This window comes from Haliotis asinina, chromosome 6, assembly GCF_037392515.1.
Source record: "Haliotis asinina isolate JCU_RB_2024 chromosome 6, JCU_Hal_asi_v2, whole genome shotgun sequence".
Classification (NCBI taxonomy): domain Eukaryota; kingdom Metazoa; phylum Mollusca; class Gastropoda; order Lepetellida; family Haliotidae; genus Haliotis; species Haliotis asinina.
In genome coordinates, this window is record NC_090285.1 from 47461180 (window position 1) to 47485688 (window position 24509).

Here is a 24509-nt window from a genome sequence, read left to right on the forward strand (position 1 = left end):
GTTATACATACACCTTGAGATAAGTCTTGTTACACATATACCTTGAGATAAGTCTTGTTATACATACACCTTGAGATAAGTCTTGTTATACATACACCTTGAGATAAGTCTTGTTACACATATACCTTGAGACAAGTCTTGTTATACATACACCTTGAGATAAGTCTTGTTACACATATACCTTGAGACAAGTCTTGTTATACATACACCTTGAGATAAGTCTTGTTACACATATACCTTGAGATAAGTCTTGTTATACATATACCTTGAGATAAGTCTTGTTACACATATACCTTGAGACAAGTCTTGTTATACATACACCTTGAGATAAGTCTTGTTACACATATACCTTGAGACAAGTCTTGTTATACATATACCTTGAGATAAGTCTTGTTACACATATACCTTGAGACAAGTCTTGTTATACATACACCTTGAGATAAGTCTTGTTACACATATACCTTGAGATAAGTCTTGTTACACATATACCTTGAGATAAGTCTTGTTACACATATACCTTGAGATAATTCTTATACATACACCTCAAGATAAGTCTTGTTATGCACGTGCCAAAAGATAAGTCATATTGTGATATATATATACACCTCAAGATCTGTCTTGATAAGACCAGCATGATTATACGACTAGAATCACGGGCAACATAAGTCATATCTGGGATTTCACTTTCTTAGTAAAGAACAAATTCTAGTACTTTTTTGGTTGAGTCCAATCCAGGATTCGAACCCGTACCCTCAGAACCAGGCACCTAATCACCAGCACACAAAGTCAGCCGCCTAGCCCACTCAGCCCCTGCGACTTCCACATAGAATCCTAGAATCATGAGACGAACATCCCTGTTTGCAAGAGTTAAGTAGGATGGTTGTTCTGGTGATTCTTCCAGCATCTCAAACATAGCATGCACATACATTCCGAGAAAAAAACCAAAAACTCTTACCAAAATAGTCACTGATTTATTTCCTTACAAACTTCCTCCAGTGTCTGTGTAATGAGCACATATATTCATAGGAAAATGCATAGAGAGTACAGGTATCACATTTAAACATTGTGCACTGTCAACATCAACAACCTGGCTAACAACAACGACAACAACTGCATCAAGCATCTCCAAATGACTTCATTGACAACGGCTATGTGTGAGATCAGAGTTATCTAATATCAACCAACAGAATGGAGAGCATGCAGAGATTAAAGACCTTTTCTTTTGGAATCTGTGACATGGGAGAGGAATGCCTGTATATATTTGTATTAATACTGTACATGATAAATGCTGTGATACTGAACAATATACTTTAAATGCTTAGGAAAACAACTAAACTAAGCTAAATGCTTTTAAACTTTATAATAACTCAACAAATAATATTTTGGAAAACTTTTCATGCTAATTTTGTGAAAGAAATAAGTGCCCATATTCTCCCTAAGGCTTTGATGTGTAACCAATGAAAAAAACTTGGAGTAGAGTTTGTCATCATGAAGTCTGCTTTTAACAGAGGGACAGGATAATGTATGAATTAAGTATTTAAAAAAAAAGGACTTCAGTATATTTTGTGTTTATGGAGAAATGAAGTTCACAGGATCCTTTTTACAATGATATCTACACTACACATGTAGGCAACAGTAGAGAATTAGCAACATCTTTTAAGACAATACTACAGCATTGGTGACTATTACTTGCCAATCAAAAAAAAAAACCCCGCATACAGACCACCATCAGATGTGGCTTAATACTCATCTGATTGGACAGTCATTTGAAGGCCATGGTATCACTTTCAATTTAATGACCTATCTTTTTTTTAATAAAGAGGTAATTTTGTTTAATTGTTGTACGAATAGTACATACCGATCTCATTAATGAATGAGCAATATATTGTATCATACAACCTTCTGTCTTGCCTGTATAGCACAAAAAATATCTAGGACAGAATCAGATCAGTGTGCATTGTCTGTCAATCATCCCCCTCTTTATATTATAAACACAACCCTAACCTATTTACCCTGACACAGTTTTGATATCCTCTCCAGATATTATGAAGGAAGGGAATATATTTATAATTAGCAGTTGTTTTCACTGACAATATCCGAATAGTGTACTTTTGCTTAAGATCTTGACACTGACATATTGATGTCTCCAAGGCAACATCATAAATAATAGCCAAGGGACCAAATTAAATGCAGCATCAGCAATATTTAAGGAAGCAGCTCATTAACACAAATTTGATTTATGAACTGCTTTTGTGAGATTTCTCTTGTGTAACCTGACAGTAAAAACAGAACAACACACACAAACCTATTTTTGTCGATCATAAAAGTCTGTGCTAACAACAGCGTAACATAGAAATATAGAGATATGTTTCTAAATATTCTGAAGCTTTGTTTTGCTAAATTGTTTGTGGAATAAGGATTTCATCACACTTCATTGTAAGCATCCTGTTTATACCCTTATAACCAGCTCTATGAAAATGTTGACATAATTCTGCAATTCTGATATTAGTGCTAAAGATGATATTCATCATGTCTGTGATGTATAAGTGCTGACAATGAACTCATTAACATGAACCTGACAACTACATAAGTGAGTATGCTGCAGCCTCAAACAGAATATTAATTATATGACATTATATCGATCTGATGTGATTTGGACCAGTGAAATGAGGTACACTTTAGACATTTTCTGGTTTGTTAAAACCCATGTGCATAATGGTTTAAAGCCAGGAATAATAATTTTGGTGAATCTGTGATTAAAAACCATGATCTTTAAGTATCCTCCTACATTAAAGAAAGACAACTCTGCACAGCAAATATGCCTGGATCTCGTATGGTCTTAAACATTAATGGTGAACATGATAATCTCTTGTGTTGCATGAACACAAAACTTGATTTGACAATTCTTAAAAAAGCCATTTTCATTTTTATCTCCAACTCCAATTATCTCGTAAACTCGATAACAACTAAACAACTGAAATGGTATATAATAGATGTAACAAATGGTGATAAAAACATTATCAGAAATTGTCAGAACTTCAGGAACCAGTCCTCAGTTCATTCCAAGGTTCCTCAGTATCAACCATTGCCCTCTACTACTCCATTCTTTAAGAATATTATCATCATAACAGCAGGAAAAGACACTAAATGTCGATTATGCTTTGCAGTAGGAAAGTAACAAAACATCTGTCTATGTTGAAAATCAATATGGGTATGTTTTCGAGAACATGAATTCAAAATAACAGTGTATCAACTTCTCAACAGTACATCAACTTTTACTTGTCAAAGGAGTTCATAGAGACTTCAAACATTGAAAGCCACACATTCTTTACTAATAGAGGCTCCAACAATGCCCCAGTAGATGTACTAGTACACACAGATGTATTAATGATACACACATATGTATCGTGGAATGTTTGGGACACAAAAACACCCCTGCATGCTGGGTACTTGTACACACATGTCCTGATGTTCAGACACACATATATAAAAGCTTAGTGCCACGCATACTACCATCCATGTTCATTAAAAGTAGGTTGCACATTGTGCCACATTGATAAAGGCAACTGATTCTGTGAGTGAGTTGCGTGTAGCACAGTTTTGAAGGTTTTGGTTACATCAATTGGAGGAAAACCTGACGAAATGCATAACTTGTCTCCACCTGAAATTCTGAACACTGAGAGCTGCCTTTGTTCAGTCAGGTAATAATGATAAGTACATGCTGGGGTTGCGTTATCTCCTGCATCTGGAGAAGTCAAACTGCATATAGTTGAAATTGTCACCACTACACACATGTACACATACAGCATGCGCCTACAGAACATGTATTTTAGGAATATCCAGACACTCTCTTCTCTGTTCATACAGAATACAGGTTCAGGACACTGTAGCTGATTGGTTAGAGTCACATTCATCCACATGACAATCTTCAACATATAAGTGTCCTGTTAGGCAATGGGACTTTAATATGGCAATGAGTAGCAAGTCACTGCTAATATGACTGAAATCAGGGGTGGATAACTATGTTGCCTTGCAATTTGTCTGCAAGCACAACTGATGACAAGCACATCCAAGGCAGTCTCACAAACATAAGCACATATTCTAGTAAGGCAGAGTCACTATATCTGGCTATGACTTGTGCTGTTTCTGAGCAGAGATGACAGGCTGGTGTAAAGATGGACTTGGAGAACGTGATCGGAGCTTCCTGCGAACTTTGTTGATTAAGTCCTGGAAAAGAAGGCAGAAATCTTGAAACAAAACTCACATACACTTCAAACAATTGATATCCTTACCTAATAGTTAATTAACATAGGGAACTTAATTTTTTTTTTCTGTTCAGTTTAATACCGTGTCTATTTCTTTGACTAAGACTTGCACTTCTGAAGAAATCATTTGAACACACTGCACTTAAAATCCTGAAAAGTATATGATTGATACTTCACTGCTTCTTGAATTGTATTACAGAAGAATGAAAAGACCTCATGTTTTCAGTAAGTTACATGAAATGTTTTTAATTTATAAAACCTTATGAAATATCATTATCCAACTAAACTAAACACTGCAAAACCATCATCTACTTTGAAAGCATTCATCAATCTAGTCTACAAATACATTTCACGGTGGTCTGGGTGCTGTTTGTGAAGGTGTCCACCGGACAGTACTTCACTGCTCACAAATTCTTCAACCCTAATGGTGCCTCATTGTCAGTCAGCTGGCATACAATTCATTGCTGCAATAGTTTCATAGTACTGGACCCTGTTCCTCAAAGCGATTGCAGTGCTACGACAATCTTAAGCCTATGTTAAAGGTCACATACAACGTAAAACACAACTTTGCAGATTCTGATACCTTACGGTATGCACTTACCGAAACAAATCATCAAAAATGCCAATTCAACCTATACAGTTGAAAAAAAAAAATGCGATGAAAAAAAGCCAGCGAAGTCGGAGTTCAAATGATTCACCAAATTTTCCCCAGCGCTGGGGGAAAAAGTGGTTCAATTACTGACTATTTGCAATTTGAAATTAACACCTATCAGGCTTATAAGCCATAAACAAAGAACTGGCTAAGCATATCGGCATATGAACCATTGGCCAATGACAAGGTGTCGCTACACATGAGTGCACATCCATCAGCCCTGACTGGGTTCGGTATTGTGGCTGCTTCGTTTCGAGAGCAGCAAACCAAATTACAAAATATTGCACTTTTGATTTGTGATTATACGCTTATAATTTTGTTTGTTTTTTCGCAATCACCAATTCATTTTATATATCATAGACAAGTGATAACTGTGTTTTAATTGTGTTTGCTGTTTTGGTTTCATGTGACCTTTAAAGCATGGGCGTTTCAATCATCTTAATACAATGATCACTTAGTGAAACAGGACCCTGAACTACAACAATAACACTGTAAAAATTGTTTTTATGCTTTTTCAGAAACTGAGTATTATTCTATGTGTATTATTTCAGTCAACTTGGGGACGGACACTTACCACTCAAAATTTGCTAAGGTTCAAGATTTGGTGCCATGCAAGACAAGTAAAACTTTAAGATCGAGAAGAAGAATGTGTAACCTCAACCGGCCCTCAGCTGCATGATAAACAGATTGGGGCATGCAGTCAGTTGAACAATGTGATTGTAAACTGTTTCAAAATATCAATACAAAAATGTTACATTATCACAACAACATTTGTTGATAACATGACAAAGAACTGCAAATTCTGAATATATTTTTGCTTCCCCAATGCTGAATGATGACTGAAAACATAGGCACATGCAGTGGCAACTTCGTCAAAACAAGGTAACGCTCAGTGTTGAATTGTGAGGGACCCTGTTTGTTCCCGTGGCAATAAGGCATTGCATAGTGAGGGATAATGTAAGAGTAAAGAAAAAATGCAGCTGATTTCCTTCACACTATGAGGAAGTTAAAGGGCAAATCACAAAAGCTATTTGAGATAATCACACCTTCATAATTAACTAAAATTTGCTACAGACAATGAGATTGAAGTAAAAAAAAGAAAACAGAATTACGCTTAAACTTATGTCAGAAACAAAAGAAGGCTACTTGGGCTAGGCATTCTAACCATAAACTAGACCAACATTATGGAACAAACTGGAGACAAAATACTACCTTGTCTTACACCCGTAGATGTGAGCTAGTCCTGGAGGAAAAACATGAAAATGTGAGAGTGATGATCACAGAGATGATGATGATGATGATGATGATGATGATGATGATGATGGTTTGATACAGATAGAATCCTTGTGACAGATGATTTTAATGATGGTAAAGAAGAGGTCTGGGATGAGGACGAAGATTACAATCAACATATCTTAATACAGATTACAAAAGCAACAAATCCCAATATCACAATCCCAGTTCTGATGACCTCGAATGCATTGGTCAAACTTAGCACTTTCAGCAAAAAAGAACAGTTTTGACCTTTTCAATGTTTTACATGAACATAATTGAGATATGTTTTTTTTTCTGATGTAAATTTATGAATATGGAGTGAGTCAATGAACAGGTAATAGAAATTGGAGTGAAGACAGGTGCTTGTGATCTACATGAGGAACACATTGTAAACTCACTGTGGGTAAAGCCATACCGCCATGTTCAGCCTTTTGCGGATCGCCCTCCTGAAACAAACAATTCAAGCACCTCTAGAAATATTTCTAAGCAAAGCAGCCACATGATGTAGCCAGCAGTGGAAATAATCAAAGCCTCTGAAATATTAACAAGACACAAAGAAATTCACTGCTAATGATCACAGGCCTGGAAGTATTGATTGATATTGGTCGTGTCTTTTGTCTAAACCTTTACATCATCAGACGTTCAGATGATGAAGAAGGTGAGCTTGTACACAGAATATATACAAGAGCTACGACAAAAATAACAAAATTTTAATTCTATGTTACCATCTTGAAAACTAAGGGCCATCTTGGATCTTTCATTGGCCAACATTGTTTTCTGAAAAGGGCGCTCATGGTGAGCAATCATGCCAATTTTATTGTTTGCATCACCAAAAGAACGATTTGGCCTATTTTCGGGTGTTATCCGCCCTACCGCATGCATCAACTGATTTTATTATAGCATACCTGTCAACAATCACAGATCCCAAACACTCTTGACAAAAAGATGTTAAAATAAAGTTCCAAACACTATTTTGGCTCACAGAGTCTTTACCCAGAATCTGAATGGTGCTTGACACTACCCAGGGGCTAATAAGAATACTAATTCATTGGTATATTTGAGAGTAACCATTAAGCCCCAGTCTTAGCTGGATCTCCAAATCTGCTGATGTAGCTTAAACACATCTATCACTGATCTCACCTCGCAGACTTGAGCACCATGTTTGTCCTGCTTGGACGGCAGCAGGCCGTGGAAGGATGCATGTCGCCGGACATTAGATGAGCCCTTCTTGAAGGCTGCACCCTCCATGATGATGGGGCTGTGGGTGGGGCGATCTCCCTCCCAGGGAGGCATCAACTTCCCATCTGAAGGTGTCCTGGGATGAAAATAAGTTTTTCCATATACCATTATGACACCTGCTTATCATGAAAATACTGAGATATACACATTTCAGAACAGAGTCACTTGGGAGAGATTCTCTGCTGTTTGTCTCTACTTCAAATTTTCCTAAGCACCAAACAGATCATGGAGGCATCACTGATGAAATCATTAAACAGTCCTGAAAAACTCTTTCATCATTCTAAACATCACTGAGATCTTAAATGATAAATCAAAAATAATAACAATGATACCCTCTCATTTACACATTTTCATAACTAATCTAAAACCTACTTCCTGCTTTTCCAGAAGTATCTGTAACATGTGCATTTCAGTTACTCATTCCACCCACCTCCTATGTGTCCTTGTGGGTCGTGTGGACCTGCTGTCATCTGAGTGACTCCCCGAACTGCTGTCTCCATGTTTCCTGGCCATGCTGCTGGTGTCAGAGGAAGCCTCATGATCACTGTCACTGACCCGTCTCACACGTGGCTGTCGTCCTTCATCATCTGACGGAGGCTTTGAGTCCCGACTTGACTCTCCTGAATTCTTACGCCTTGTGGATCTTTCCCTTATTGTCTTCTCCTGTGACTTGGAGAAGGTTTGAAGCTTATGCAACAGTTTAGATGCAAAGCTTTTCTGATCCGATTTGGCATTTTGGGAGAGTTCACCTTCTGAGCCAACTGATGCTGTCCTCTTCCTCATCCCAGACTCTTCCATCACCAAATTAGGATCAGGGAGCTGACGAGACCGTATTGCACCATCAGAGTTACCTCCCTTGTTGCTAAGAGACCCTAAAGAGCTTGATTTTGAAGACAAGCTGAGGAGCCTCTGTTCAAGGGTCTCAGCCATTGGTGTCCTTCTTTTCTCAAACACTTCCTTATCACCTGTCTCAATAAGCATAGGACTACTAGGTCGACTGCCAGATGAATGACGTTTACGGCCATCGATAACTGGCCTGTTTTGGTTGGTATTGTCTAAGTCTCTACCAGCAGAAACAGCTTCAGCTTTGTCCCCAGCCTTCCCACCAACCTCCTCATCCTTCCTCCATTCACTGACCTGAATCTGAAGGTCCTTACTCCGCTTCCTCCGATGACCTTTTACCTTCCCTTCTCTCAGGGAGTCATCGCTTGCACCATCTGATAATCGTTTCTCTGAATCTTTTCTGTCCATCTGCCTATGTGTCACACTATCTCCATCCACCTCCGACTCCCCCTCACCACTCCCTGTACTCCTACGATCCCCTCTCCCTTCACTCTTCCCATCTGTCAAATCAGACAGTTTGAAATCACTACTCCTCCTTCTCCGGTGAGTCTTCACCGATTCTTCTTTTTCCTGAGATTCCCTAATCTTTGCTTTAGAGGAGGCAATAGTTTCTTTGACCACACTGGCAGTGATGCTTTGTAAGTAGGAGCTAGCATTGTCCACAGTGAAAGTCCCTGACATCACAGTCACATCTTTCAAGTCAGTAAGAGCACTTGTATGAGGTGTTTTGTTGTTGCCTTCACTACAAACAGGCTTAGAAGATGAGAGATTTGATGGGTGATGATGGCAGGACTTGGTGGGTGAGCTGGACGCACTGGACGGGGATGAAGATGAGGAGACTCGGGGAAGATCTGACGGGCTCTGAAGATTCCCGTCAGATACTCGTTTTGAACTTTGAGAACTGTCAATGTTGCCATCAGAGAACTGACTTTGCTGATAGTCACCACTCTTGTTTCTTTTATGCATGTGCCGTTTTGGTGTAGTTAGGATAGGAGCTCCAGCTTCAGAAACAGCATGAGCCGTTCGTGGCCGTTCTGATGTTGATGGCGATGCAGATTTTATATCTCTTGTAATTTCCACATCTTTTGCTGAATGTGATTTTGTTTTTTCTGATCTCGGAGACTTCACTTTACGATTTTTACGTGTCTCACGTTTACGATGGCGACGTTTCTCGTGACTCTCAGTGGAATCATGGTCCTTGTCACTGTCATCTGGCATGTCACTATCACTGCTCTCTGACAAGTGTCTCTGCTCCGCCCCTTTGGCAAGTTTGGCCATGATGATGTTGGACTCGTAACTCTCGCCAAGGCCTGACAAGGCCTTCACATAAAACCTACACATAGGTAACACTGTATTATAATATTCAAAAACATAAACATTCACCTGCCGAACGGGTTAGGAAAAGAACCAAAACTTTGTGTATGCGATACAAAAAGAAGTTGAGATCCATAACATTTTGACTGAAACATAATAATGGTACATCACCACTGTCTTAAATTCTTCTTCTTAAATACCTATTTTGCTCTCATATTGCCACTGAACTCTCTAAGAATTTTCAAAACTGAATATACAAACAACCTTACCTGCATAAACATCACATAGTTTCTAAAAATAGTCCTAATTTAGCTGCTTACTGTAAGGAATCCAATTTGTTAAACGCTAATTTTACATAACATTTTCCAGGAGTAATATCAATGTATGAAATGAATAATTGGCATCAACTCACTTGTATGTTGTCCTAGAATCGAGACCCGTGACGAGAGCGACAGTCTTGTTACTAGCGACCAAGGCCATACACTTCTCATTGACATACACCCGGTAGCCTGCGAACCAACACAAGGGAAATGTTCAAAGTGATGTTGATGTATCAGTGTTCTTGTATCAGTTTTCTTCTAAGGACGTCATTCAATGAACATAATTTGTAATTCTAAGAACTAACTATATCACTTTAGGGTAAGAAATATTTACATGTCACTAGAAATGAATACAATTGTATTGTCAGTGATAGTGTTAATACAACCAATAGAGTTTAAGGTAGGATATCAGTAACTATCAAATGTTTAGATGAATGAATTATGTAATACATGTAACAAGTCTTGGTTTGGTTTGAACAGTTTTCGGGTATGTATTTGAACATTTTTGCTCATATTGTTTGCAACATACATGTTATTGTAAATCATATCAATTTAAAAAACAAACAGATCAACTACACTAGTACACAGCTCAAGTTAAAAATAATATTTTTGCAAGTCAGTCAGTAGCATCAGACATTAATAGTTCCATATCGTGACACATACCTATAATACTTCTGCTGGCACTTTTCCCAGACTCATCACTCAGTCTGGAGTTCTGCCAGTGCAGTATGACGGAGCTGTCCCCCCGGTGCTCCAGGTGGAGAGCTCTCGGCGGGGTGGGGACGCCGAGCTGGGGCACTTGGCGGAAGTAACTCTCCTCCTCCTCTGAGGGGTAGGGGGACAGTGAGTGGGGTACACTACCTGCATGGACATGATGGTATAATATTGAAGAAATTTGTCAATACTGTCCTAAAATTAAGCTTATTAAATATCCGCCACAAAAAGCAAATTGACTGAGTGTTCTGTTCACAAACAAAAGAAGGTAAGAAACCATGGTATTGGTAAATGATGACTGAAAGTCACAGAGTCTAACCACCTGAAAATTACACAGCCTCTAAATGAGAAAATGACTTGCAATATAACTCAAAATCGGTCATTACAACATAAAGTGTTAAAATGGAACATGACAATAAATACCTGCACTGAACAAAACCTCCTGTTAGTATTTTTATACCCATAAATAAAAACAGTTGTTTTAGAAACAATTTCAAGTCGATATTTATACAAGCTGACATATTTACCCAAAAAATCATCTCTTATCAGAGGAATTTGAAATAACGTTATGGTCATCATAATCTATTTCATACATCAAAACTTCTAAATCTACCAACCTGGCCCTAAAGAGACGCTGATAGACATGTACTTACTCCATCGTCCAGAGCAGGGGGTGCCGTCTGATTCCAGACTCTCAAACTCCTCCACATTGCCAGTAACATGTAAGGAGCTTGTCTCCTCAGCCTCCTGCCCCTGGGTGAGTGTAAAACAGGTACTGCGGAAAACCGCACTGGAGACAGTGTCAAGAGCTTCCTTCAGCTGGGACACCTAGGACACAAGGAATGAAGACAGTCGCAGAGGGTGTGAACACAGCTGCCTTTAACACTGAGACACTAAGTAGTTGTGACAGTTGCAAGAACACCAAGGAAACAACAGTTGATGCAACAGCGATCAACTGAGGGGAAAAGTGAGTGAGTGAGTTTAGTTTTATGCTGCACTTAGCAATATATCAGCAATATTATGGCGGGGGACACCAGAAATGGGTTTCACACATTGTACCCATGTGGGGAATTGAACCTGGGTCTTTGGCATGACAAGCGAATGATTTAAACACTAGGCTACCCCACTGACACTGTATGGAACACTGCACTACAACAGTGTTCATGAGATGATTGAGTGCAGGGAAAAGATATGGCCTTTCTTCTGTGAAACACGGCTCAATAACAGTGTTCTCATGACAATGAACAAGGGAGTTGATGTGAACACTTCTTTGAACAATATTTCAAATATAACAAATCATTTCAGTTAAATTTTGGAGGAAACAAGCCTTTCTGCTCTCACCTGAGACTGTAGACTTGCACAAGTCTTCTCCAGGTCCCGCTGCCTCTCTACATCTACAGGGCTGAATGCTGACCGCAACGTAGAGTCAGAGAGGCGTTCCAGGATGTCGGACCTGTCCATGCTACTGGATGTCCTCTGGCTATTGGACACGGTCAGGAAGTGCTTGTTGATGGAGTCTTGGGAGGACCGAAAGGACTGAGAAGCAAGAACCTCAGCCTTCCAGCTCTGGAGGGACTGAACCTGGAGACAGAAGGATGAGAGTCAGCCATATTCAAGCAGTACAGTAGTCAAACAATCATTATTAAGGCAGTTGTTGATAAGCTAACTGATTAAATAAAGTGGCTGGAGAACCTAACTCCAGTAAAATACATTTTAGTTTCATCATATTGGCCATGACAAGAACCTTAAAACTTACTCTCATTTTGGAACACAACTTGGACCCACAATTTCATTACACACTTAAAATGGAAATCAATCTACGAGCAAACCAAACAGACAAGTACTCACCTCCTGCCACAGTGTCTTAATCGCCTCCATCTGCAGCGCTCGCAACTTCTTCTCCTCCGCTGACTGGTGCTTGTGTCTGAAGTAAAACACCCCATTAAACTACCTTATTAAGGCTATCAATTATGTTCAGTTCAATAATCAAAGAAATATACAATTAAAGCATCAATGCTGGGAATTATTCTGCCATTTTTCATAGTTTCAACTTAGGAGTAACTGAAAAAGGTTCACTTTTTGACAACAGTCCAGCCAAATAACTCCAGGGAACAGAGGACAGATACACATTTTGACTACATACGCATCTTGACTAAAATATGCAGCAAGACTCCAAGACGAAAAAAAACACCCACACTCATCAGATTACTAAATAAGCAAGTAAGTTAGAAACATTGTTCACGGCACTTCTCCACCTACCTTTCCAGCTCTGCCTTGAGGAGGACTATGTGATCCTCTGCTCTCCGTGCTCTGATCTCCTTTCGGATTGAAACCACCTTTGGGTCATTCAGCCTTGTCACACACCCTCGCCACCATGCCTGTATGACTGTAGCTGCTCGCTGCTCTGTGGACACAATAAAGGATAGAACTGTCATCTTTTGTCATCTTGATCTTGGAGTAAGTGAGTGAGTTTAGTTTTACGCCACAGTCAGCAATATTCCAGCTATAAAATACTGCAGACATAGTCTGTGTCAGCCTCCAGTTGTAAGCAACAGCATATCAAGACTAACATCTGCTGAAAAGGATGTCAAAGGATTACATGCTCAGGTTCTTGTCTTGTAGACTGTCAAATATTAGTTTTTTTCAACATTTTTGTCACAGGCATTTTGGAAAACTAGTATAGGCAGAGAATTACAAAGAATGACAATCCAGTGATCAACATCATGAGCATTGATCTAAGCAATAAGGATCAACCAACCTTCACTTGTAGTATCACCAAGCACAGCATCACTGCAGGGTCTTGACAGGAAGCCTGAATCCCGAACACTACTTCCTGTATTTGACAAGCCTCTGTGTTTCCCTGCCTCCTCGAACTTCTCTAGGTTTAACCTCCCTTTAACACTTTTACTGTCACTACTAACACCCTTGCTAAACTTGGCCTGACTAACTACATCAGTGCGATTATTTGGCACTGGGATATTGCTTTTATTGGAGTCACTTTTCTCTTTTTTATTGAATAGTTTAGCCTTCCTCTCCTCTATAGAAGGAGTGGAGCTTCTCTGAGCTTTCCGAGCACCAACTTTGTCTTTAATAAGACTCAGTTCCTGCATGGGAACTTTATCCATGTTCTCTTGGTCACTATGGTTACCGGTGTCTATACTGGTATCATAGTCCTGACCCTCGGCAGTAGGTGGCGTTGGTCTCCGAACACGTGTCGTGGGACCTGTCCCTGATGACTGGGGTGGTGAGAAGTCAAAGTTCGGTTTAAGGTGCCCCTTCACAATGCTCTGGTTTATTGGTTTGATCACGCGCCGCTCCAGTGAATCGTATTTCGTTTCTCGTGCGTCCGTGACACCTGTGGAGGGGCGTACATTGTTTGAGGTGAGAGCGGAGATGAATGCTGCAGTGCCAGGGGTGGAGGCTGTTGGCGCAGTCATTGGGCGTTTATTGGGAGAACCTGTTGCATCCACCGGAAGATAGATGGAGTCTGAGTCTAAGAGACTGGTGCTACTTCTTGTCTCAAAATCTGGATTGAAAAAAGTGTTTAGTCAGGATTTATCAAAGACATAAAACATCTTGGTAGGCAAGTTTTAAAAATACTGTGACACTATTCAACATTAAATTTTTACCCCGTATTTATTCTCAAGAAACAAATATTGGCATCTGAGAACCTCTAGATTAGTCCATAACTTCACACTGACAGTTGAACCAAAGTAAGAATCATACTATATTCAAACATAAAACTGGAACATGTATCAGTATTCTATGTATTCACAGTCAGTTAGTAGGAATAGCTTGTCATCTAGATGGAAGTCATGTCTAGTACTGACCATCAGCTGAGACGTCCTGGACCACCAAGTCATCACCACTACGCGGAGACTTGGACGACGTCCGGCTTGTGAAGCTGGACTCCTCCTGGACACCTAGGACACAAAGGTTGATACAGCAACACTGGTCAACAGAGTGAGTGAGGGAGCATTGTGTTATGCCACTATAAAGATATTCCAGCAATATCACATCGTACTCATGCGCGGAATTGAAACTGGGTCTTCCGCAAGACATATACATAAAGCACTAAACTACCCTAGTACCTCAACAGGGAAAGGACAGGGAATGTGTCCAGCACAAATGCCAGAGTTCTATCTATATCTATATCGTCCCAGCAAAAATTCTGAGCTAATAAACCACAAAACCCTCAACTAATTGGCTCCAATGATTAAAATTATATGCAATACAATCTTGCCTTATAATAAACTGATTCAAGATAAGCATACTCCTTGTTGATAATGATTTCAAATAAGATTTGTTCTAAAATATAGCAGCTTCCGGTGCTCATTCCATATACATAACCACAAACTGAAACACATTATGTTAACTTGGGTTGACCGGATAACTGGATACAACATACTTGTCCATGCTGTGACTGGGTGCCTGTAGCTGTCTATGGGAGCCTGTTTATGAGCATCCCGTGGGGAGGGCAGAGAGGCAGGACTGGTCTGGGAACACTGCCGTGGAGAGTTATTGTTCCTAGGTGACTCTCCTGAAACAGAAGGTAAAATTATGAAAGCCATCCACACCGACATGACTACTTCCAGTAATTCTCATCAAGAGCCTCCAACCTGTGTTGATGCTTTGAAAAAAAGAGTGAGTGAGTGAGTTTAGTTTTACGCCACACCCAACAATATTCCAGCTGTATGGCAGCTATATGTCTGTAAATAATCAAGTCTGGACCAGACAATCCAGTGATCAACACAATGAGTATCGACCTGCGCAACTGGGAACTGATGATATGTGTCAACCAAATCAGTGAGCCTGACCACCAGATCCTGTTAGTCGCCTCTTACTATAGGAATAGATGCTTTTTAAGGTAAGCATGGGTTGCTGAGGACATGTTCTACTCTTCATGGACCTTGAAAGAAAGATGCTTAAATGAGTCAGTGTTTTATGTTGCTTTTAGCAATCTTCCGGCAAAGGTCACCAGACTTCATACATTGTACCCATGTGGGGAATTGAACCCAGGTTGATGAGCAAATGCTGTACCCACTATGCTACCCCACCACCCTAAATGAGACAGCACAACAGCAAGGCAATCTCAAACATGTTGAGAAGTTTTGCTGTATGTTATCACTACACTAGGCTGTAGATGCTGTTGGATAATTTCCATCAAAGACTAAAGCGATATGACTTCATATTAACCTGCAAGCATGATGTTGTCAACCATCAGTCAGTGTTCAAAATAACATCCCAGGCAGAGGCTTCAATTTCAAATATGTGCAGGGTCTTGTGGACTTCAGTAAATTTTCTTCCTTTTTGTAAAAACGGAAATCTTTTCCTATAACTGTTTTCTTTATTTTTCTTTATTAACGTTCGTGAATCATCCAGGATCCATTATGTTACAATAACTTACAGTTTCGCGTTTTGCTATTTCAGCGCTTTGCATGTAGGAATGTCAACACCAACACCAAAACAAAACTTTCCATATGAAACTACAGTGGTGTCTTTTTTGTTTTTACTGGTTTGAATTTAACAAAAATCACATTCATTCAGGGCCTGTAGATTTTAAAGCCCGATGGCTAACTGGCAAAGTACAGTATTGCAAACACTGCCAGCAGTCATCATCAGCTGCCTCACATTGTAATTCCATCTGGATGAACCATCAACTACTGAGAGGACTTACCATTGCAGGTCTAGCACTGACTTCATATCCGTGGATCTACTCAAGCACTCACTTCACAGAGGTCCTTGAGAACCATCTATGGGGCAACTACAGAGTGCTTCTATACATCCATACAGGGGGGACTCTGTACATAATGGGGACAGTATTGGATTTCAGATTACAAACATGTAACCCCACTTGATCTGACCGTCTGGCTTGGATTCAACCATACCTTGACAACAGAAAATGGCTCAACAGTAGAACAAAAGACTGGCAAGGAGAATTCAATTCATCACCAATGTCAATTTAATACAGTCCCTTCCCGAGGCTGAAAGTCATAACTGTGGCCCTGATTGCTGTATGCTTATCTTCATAAGTACACAATGCTAAAATCCTCTTGAACCAGACACTTCTTGTCTACTGGCTGACATTGAATAATAGCTGCAATGTAAACCAGACATTGCACCTGTGTGTCTTCCAGGGCAGATCATAGCCCAGTAAGTCTCAACAAAGGGAAAGTCCTACTGGGCTGGGAGAGCAAGACTTCATTTGTATGGAAGGTTACACAATGGCCTTGTTAATAAACAAGGTATTCACCTGAGGAGATGTGAGAAAATCTGCTGTGGTGTAAATAGAACTCTGATCAATGTTACCACACTTTCAACTACACTAGATGGGGTCCAGACCTGATTAGGTCCCAAACAATCAGCAGCTACAGACTTTGGCAGACAATCATTCAGTATTTCTTCAATGCCAGTGAGAAAATGAAAAATCCAAATCATTCAGATCACTTCCAACTCACTAATATCAGCAAAGGTTCATGTAATATATGAGGCTTTCTCTCCATGATGAGGGGCGATGGGGAAGTCTGGTGGTTAATCAACGTTCGTCACACTGGAGACCCAGGTTCGATTTCCCACATGGGAACACTGTGTGAAGCCCATTTCTGGCGCACCCTATGGTGATTTTGCTGAAATATTGCTAAAAGCAGCGTAAAACCATACTGGCTCACTCCATGATGAACAGGGCCTCTTTTCACAAAGCACTAAGGTGATCGTAAATCACTAAGGTAACCTTAGTGCTATGTTGAAGAATGGGAGTTAAGGTTAATCGTAGTAAAGGTTGCTTCATGAAATGGGTCCCAGATTAATGATAAACCATACCCACAATAGGCAAATCATACCTCAGAGTACCTAATTGAGATTTTAGATTTGGAGGAACATCTTCTCAAAGCTAACAATCTCTACTGCAACTTGTGGATTTCTGAAGAACAGGCTGTTGGTATGCTTGCGGTAAGAGTCAGCAAACAGGGTCCTGGTCGTTACAGTATGTGACCTACTTGACTGTTTTCACCAGACAGAACCAACTGATGTGAGTCTGCTAAGGCTTTAATTCAGCATGTGATGGTGACAATTACTTAAAGGGTTTTAAAATGGTTTTAATTAATTGATTGTCATATTTCAATAGCAGAATTAGTTTCCGTCCACAGGCAACTGCACTTGACACTACACCTGACATTGCAGATACTGTACTGAAGACGTTCACTTACCTGAGGTGTCAAGCGACCGTGGTGCAAGTGTGTCAGATCTGACTGGTCGTGTCTGGGTTTGCAGCTGGTTCTGATGGTACCGTTGTTTGCTCAGGATGCGTCCAAGTTTAGCATCTTCCTCTGTCTTCAGCTGAAAAGAAACAAACCACTGAAAATGTGGACTGAACACAAGCATAGGGTACTATTCTTCCTTTGAACGAACAAGCAAACAAACAAACAAACACAGGCATGTATCACAAAGTAACTGCAAAACTGTTGTTCTGGATGCCTGTGTATTATAAACAATACATCATGACACATCATGACATACATAAACTTAGTGAACTTACAACTGAGGGAGGAACAACTATTGCAACCTACTATTGCAATACTATTGTGATAGTTTCCCTCTCCTTGAATTATCTCATTTGAAGTAATTTATATGAAACAAAAACAAGCTGAAGTAGTCTCAGTCTCTTCAAAATAAGATCAAGTTGTTTAAGAGGCAACAGGGGAGGATAACTCTAAATCAAAATGAACAAATCTGGTACTTCCTGTATTTTGTTACCAACAGAAGTAAATCACTAAACTATTGACAGTCACACATACCATCGATGAATCGACAGGATTTTGTTTCTACCATTGATTAATTGTTATCAGCGACTCAACAACTGCTATCCATGCATCATTACCCTACCTATTAACTTAAATGCAGTCATAGTGCTCACAAACAAAAATATTGCATCACCCAGAGGACATTTATTCTGACATGGGACTTTCTCCCGTACAGTGACGCATTAACAAATAGCAACCAATTGTTCCAGCTGTCATCTGAAGATCTCATGGAGAGAGGTATTTATTATTAAACATCACTCGCACATACAGAGCTTTCGTTACAGCTGAATGCTCATCGCAATTATTCAATCTTTGTTGCAAGGATCTTGCTATTTTTGTCATTTAAGTCACTTGAATGTTTTGTAGCATAAATATTGACTCATTGATTTCTGTCTCCTGGTGAAGACAAAAACATCCTTTCCACAAGCACCAGTGAAATGGATTAAAAGTTGTTTGTTAGCGTACAAAACTAAGGCATAGCTTTACATTAACATCAATACAAAACTGAAGATGCTAGCTTGGTCAAATATTGACATGTGAAGGTTCAAGGACTGATATATTAACAAAACAAACTATGACTGGCACTTTCTCTGCATATTTAGCAGTACTGGAAGATGCATTAGGATTCAAACTCAAGATTACAGGCTTCTGGCATGAGCAATAGACCAACAAATAGCATCACCATAGAAGACTAATATAGTGTCACCCATGACTGAAACTCGGACGCCTCTTGAGCATTCTGGTTAAAATGGAGAATGCTATGTCAGTAGCTGAACAGTAATGTTAAGAACCATCACTGAAGGACAACAGAAAGTACTACTGTCTTCTGAGCTTCCCTGCCCTAAAGTTGCTTTTGCTATCATTTTCAACAGATCTTAATATTTATATCAAATAGATTACTATTATTAGCTGAGTTAAGGAACGCAACGCACAAATTAAGAGAATAGATGCATTAAACCAAAAATACAGCATCTCTAGTGACACAAAAAAATACTGTGAGCATACCTACAGTGCATCAAGGGTAGTTAACTGTGACTGTTATTTCACCTATCAGTGTCCACATCATCACTGATTCATTCCTGGCTCTGAAGCAATTATCTGAATGCACAGTACATTGCACTGTTACAACACTTCACAGGATCCTCATTTTACCAACAAGGACCTGTAACAGTTCTTGATCGGGATCCCTTGGAACCCCACCTGTGTAAGTCAAGGTAAAACCCTGAGGCTAATGGCTGAAATCTCAACGTCTGAAACAGCATGTCTCAAGCACTTACTCAGTCCTGCTAAGAGACACACTGTTGGTAATTGTGGTTTTACATGTCAGAAATTAACCCATTTTACTCCAAGGTGTTCACTGAATAGTAAAACGTTATCAGTTTCCGTCAAAGTGAGACCTGATTATTTTGCAAGACATTCAGGACTTCCATTGGGTTCTAACCTTATGTGCTTGTGGCATGCGAACTGAAGGAGAAGGCACTGTTCAGATCAAGATTTTTTTGTTTTCTCTCTTGGACTAAAGGTATCTGAACATTGCATTCAGTAGATTAGGTGGCACCATGTTCAAGCCTTCTCACAGTATCAACTCTGTCCAGAAAAAACAAGTGACCTTGGACGCTTAATTGGCATTTCAGAAGATGTCATCTGATGACCATAGAGTTCTGTCTGGATTACTGTTCAACCTGATGATGGAGCAAGAACAAGAACAGGAACATTGTACTCCAGAAAAAAAGAAGATGGAACTCAGAAAAATCTCTAAGGTCAACAAGTGACCCTGGTTTTAAAGATGTTATAGTTACATGTATAACCTGAAATTCAAATTTCGCAGTTATTACCAATATTTCCTCTAAACCTACGGACAGACATCAACCTCTGAGAGGAATAAATGTGTGCAAACAAGACAGTAATGATTTGCATAAACATCTTTCAACATGGTTGACATACTTGGAAAAAAGGCCAGAACAATTTTATTTCTTGTTTTACAGATCCACCGGTCATATTTATTCAAGAAAAGAAAACAAAACAAAAAAAAACACCACCCCAACACCCCCTCACCCTTGTTTTTCTTGGCTGAAAATGAACTTTACAAGAAACTTTTGGGGGGATTGTTTTATGCCCTGTGTATACATAGTTAATTGCCAGAAGTAAACTACTTCTAATATTTATAAGGAATATTACTTTGAATTTTGATTTTATCTTATTTTTTTTTAAATCATCCTGCTCTTAAGATTTATGAGGAAAAAAGTCTGTAAAACAAGAAATAATATTGGTCTGGCCTAATTATACAAAAAAAATATTAAAAGCATCAATGAGTTTAATGGTGGAGATATTTTGTCCCACTCCCCTGAGTTTTCAAGTAAGTTTCTCGTCAACACGCATCTATTTTTAATTGCAAGAAACCTCCCAAGTGGCTACTGTTATGTCTCTACATGTTGACAGTGATACATGTAAATGTACTCTGCCACCATAAATATGTTTGGGCTGTCAATGATAGGTGTTGTGTTGGCCTTGAACATGAGGCAACAGAGCACCTGACTGTACAAACAGCTTCTGGGTGACACTGAGGGACAGTGCTTAGTTCAGGATCTATACACTGGTTATGGGAAGTAAACAGGGTACAAACTGAATAAGTATGGTGAATATTGATCACAACAAATGAAGGATTGAGTGAAGGAGTAGGTGAATAGAGGACAAAGTGAAGGTGAAAATGAAGATCAAAAAGAATTATATGAAAGAATGAAGAAATGATTGAATGAGTAAATGAAGAAATAAGCAATAAGTTTTATGCCACTTTTAGCAACATTCCAGGAATCTCTCTCTTTCTTTCTTCTCTGTCACAGAAGCACACTTGACAACTGAGGGGGTGTGAATGACAGAATAAATAGCACAGTGAAGAAGGAAGTGGAGGGGTTTGTGAAGGAGTGCAGAGTACATGGTTGTAGATGAGAAGATTTACTGTTCAAAGACATTTGAAACTGTTCCCACTATGGATGAACTGAAAATCCTGCCTTCTGGATGATTTTAGTGTGAAACAAAACTACGTTCAGCGATTGTACTCGCTTAACCGGACAACATGCTTCTGGACACCGATGACGAATTTTAAAACCATTCCCATAGATTTCCACTGAAAAATTACCCTGTTATCGGGATGGAAAGATCTGTGCACACATGCTGTTATCCGGATGGAAAGATCTGTGCACACATGCTGTTATCCGGATGGAAAGATCTGTGCACACATGCTGTTATCCGGATGGAAAGATCTGTGCACACATGCTGTTATCCGGATGGAAAGATCTGTGCACACATGCTGTTATCCGGATGGAAAGATCTGTGCACACATGCTGTTATCCGGATGGAAAGATCTGTGCACACATGCTGTTATCCGGATGGAAAGATCTGTGCACGCGTGCATGTGTATGTGTCACGTCAATACTGATTCCTCATGAATCCTTGTGAAATGTGTTCATTCTTAATGTCTCGCAAGGCATTTGATGTGAATTGATTAATTACTCATCAAAACACTAGATATGCTTGCCTCTCAGGTTGTTAATTAGGATTTGGCGGGTGTGAGAACATCTCATTAGTAACGAAAGCACATGTTAAGTAGGATTATGGTTAACTACACTGTAGTTGTACTGTATATAACAATTGTACAAAGTGACCAATAATACTATCTGTCATGATGCAAGTTAAAAATAGCCTGCCGCGTGATTTAAGTCATGTGATCCCGTCTGGAAGTTTATCTTCTGCAGACAGCATAAGTTCAAAATGATGCCATATGTTTTCAGGGCAAGAAATGCATCTATAAAATTACAAAAAGAATATATGCCATTGGCAAAATGCCATGACTTTTTGTCATGGATTTACTGTTTTTATTTAACTTACCACCTGAAGCTTCACACGCCACATGATTGTACGTTCGAGACAACCTGACAACTTGTAACCTGTGTTCCGCCTTCCATGTATTATCAGTACACTTATATGTTATGATGATTCACTGTTATTACTATTGACTGTTGATTTATTGATATACGTACATGAAACAAGTTTCACTTTTTGCTTGTTTGATCCAGTTAACTGGACCTCTTGCTATCTGGTTCCATTGTATTCAGAGACTAAGCATTAGTCTAACTTCTAGTTCCAGTTGTGTTGATTTCCAAGTCAGCAGGTGCTCAGGGTCTGAATCTACTCATCCAAGAAACACAGTGGGACTTGTGAAACCTCGTGACCTACATACCCTTCCCTCCCAGTTGCCCTGCATCATGCCATGTTAGTCATATGGCAGGTGATGATAATTCAAACAAATAATTAGGCAAGGACAATGTGTCCCTTGGGCAGACTTGCACCAGTGAGACATGCACTATTCACTCTGGAAGTGTAGGTTCTTATACACCAGTGACCTGAGATGCTGAGTCACTGAGGCCCAGTGTTGAAGACCCTTTCACTGCTTTTGTCAAGAATGTTGGGTCGGATAATGATGAGACTAGTTTTGTACCAAAGGTTTGTACCTTTTTTCTTGAAAATCCATCATCTTCATCGTCATCATCATCATCATCATCATCATCATCATCATCATCACCACCACCACCACCTCCAGCCTCATCCTCATCAAAAGTTAATCATACTTATATTCAAAAGAGTGCATGTAATTATGCCAGCAAACACAAATAAAGTATGTTATTTTCTTGTGTAGAGTCGATCCTTTTTTTGTCTAAAAACCTCCAGATATGTAGTTTTGTCACGGAGAGTGAGTTAGTGATTAGTTTTACGCCACTTTTAGGAATATTCCAGCAATATCATGGCAGGACATCAGAAATGGGTTTCATACATTGTCCCCATGTGGAGCATGGAAACCAGGTCTTCAGCGTGATGACCAAATACTTTAACCACTAGGCTGCTCCATTGCCCCTCTGTGGTGTGAGTTCACAGTGATACATTATTTGGTTGTTCTTAAGAAACACAAGACTTCACAACACATAGCAAGCGTAAAAAGGACACACATGTCCAAAGTCCACTTGTCATTCAAAGAGATCAATATATCCTATCGCAATCAAGGTCTGACTAACACTCACTTTACACTACATAGACAAAAAAAATACCTGTTAACTTTCCTAGTCTCTTTGTCATGTGAAAAGACTGAAACAACCCTAAACCAGCTCTTATAATCTCCCCTCCCACCCACCATGTGTATGAGTAACACCCCAGGTCTGAGCAGGGTCTGTCAGTGTCAGTAATTGATATCCCATATCCCATACAATAGCCTCTGACCAACATCCATCCTAACACCTAAACACCGTGCAGCCCTAGAAACTGACACAAACAATGGTCACACGATGGTCGCTCGAGGTAACAGCACAACATTAACAGATGATTCACACAATCCATTCTCAGCCTTAATCTAAAAGGTGTCCCTCTCTTGTTCCAATAATCCACAATAATCAGTTGGTATGCATTCCGTCTTCAACTTGGCCAATGTATGATATCAACAGTGTGTTGTAGTCACAACAGCACTTTGTTCCACAGATTTACAGTCTTTGGAAACGCTTTTTAATTTGTGTCTCATGGATTCAATCAACATAGACTAAAGACTATGTCAGAAAGTGGAATACAACTGTCTTGAATTGGATTCTTTTTGTCTGAAAACACTGATCAGAATAATAATCTTTCATAACTTTCAAATCTTATTAAATTACATTTTGAAGGAATATTTTCTGCAATATAAGTGCATCTATACACAATCTCTGGTCACTACTCTGAAAAAAGGGATCTTTATGTAAATACAGGATATGTTTCTATGACAACACACATACTGCAGTTGATGTGGAATCCGCATCACATTTTCTCCACCAAACACTGATTCCCACAGTTTATGTAATAATAATGATCAGCAGCAATTTCATCATATTTACAAGAAAATGTATGTTTTTTTAGGAGATACTGTTCTCTTATTACCTATGAATATCTACTTCTCATACAATGTATTCAATCAGTGATTGACCGATCTGTTATTTTCACAACAAGATTCAGCATTTTTCTTTTAAAGTGTTGTTTGAGTTTCAACTAAACTGCTACTCTACACATTGGCTTA

The 24509-nt window shown here is 39.3% G+C and overlaps 1 protein-coding gene across 1 annotated transcript in view; it reads right to left on the reverse strand.

The window, feature by feature from the left end:
* Nucleotides 1-958: 958 nt before the first annotated feature.
* LOC137287921 (serine-rich adhesin for platelets-like) overlaps nt 959-24509 on the reverse strand; it is a 60502-nt gene continuing 36951 nt past the window's right edge. The window contains exons 4-17 of the mRNA XM_067820295.1: nt 17828-17957; nt 15031-15162; nt 14453-14545; nt 13381-14148; nt 12882-13026; nt 12471-12546; nt 11964-12203; nt 11276-11450; nt 10572-10769; nt 10001-10097; nt 7862-9607; nt 7333-7507; nt 6591-6638; nt 959-4227 (exon numbers count right to left, since the gene is read on the reverse strand). Coding sequence (XP_067676396.1) covers nt 4129-4227; nt 6591-6638; nt 7333-7507; nt 7862-9607; nt 10001-10097; nt 10572-10769; nt 11276-11450; nt 11964-12203; nt 12471-12546; nt 12882-13026; nt 13381-14148; nt 14453-14545; nt 15031-15162; nt 17828-17957 — 4122 coding nt within the window. The 3' untranslated portion in view covers nt 959-4128. The remainder of the gene's footprint in view (nt 4228-6590; nt 6639-7332; nt 7508-7861; nt 9608-10000; nt 10098-10571; nt 10770-11275; nt 11451-11963; nt 12204-12470; nt 12547-12881; nt 13027-13380; nt 14149-14452; nt 14546-15030; nt 15163-17827; nt 17958-24509) is intronic.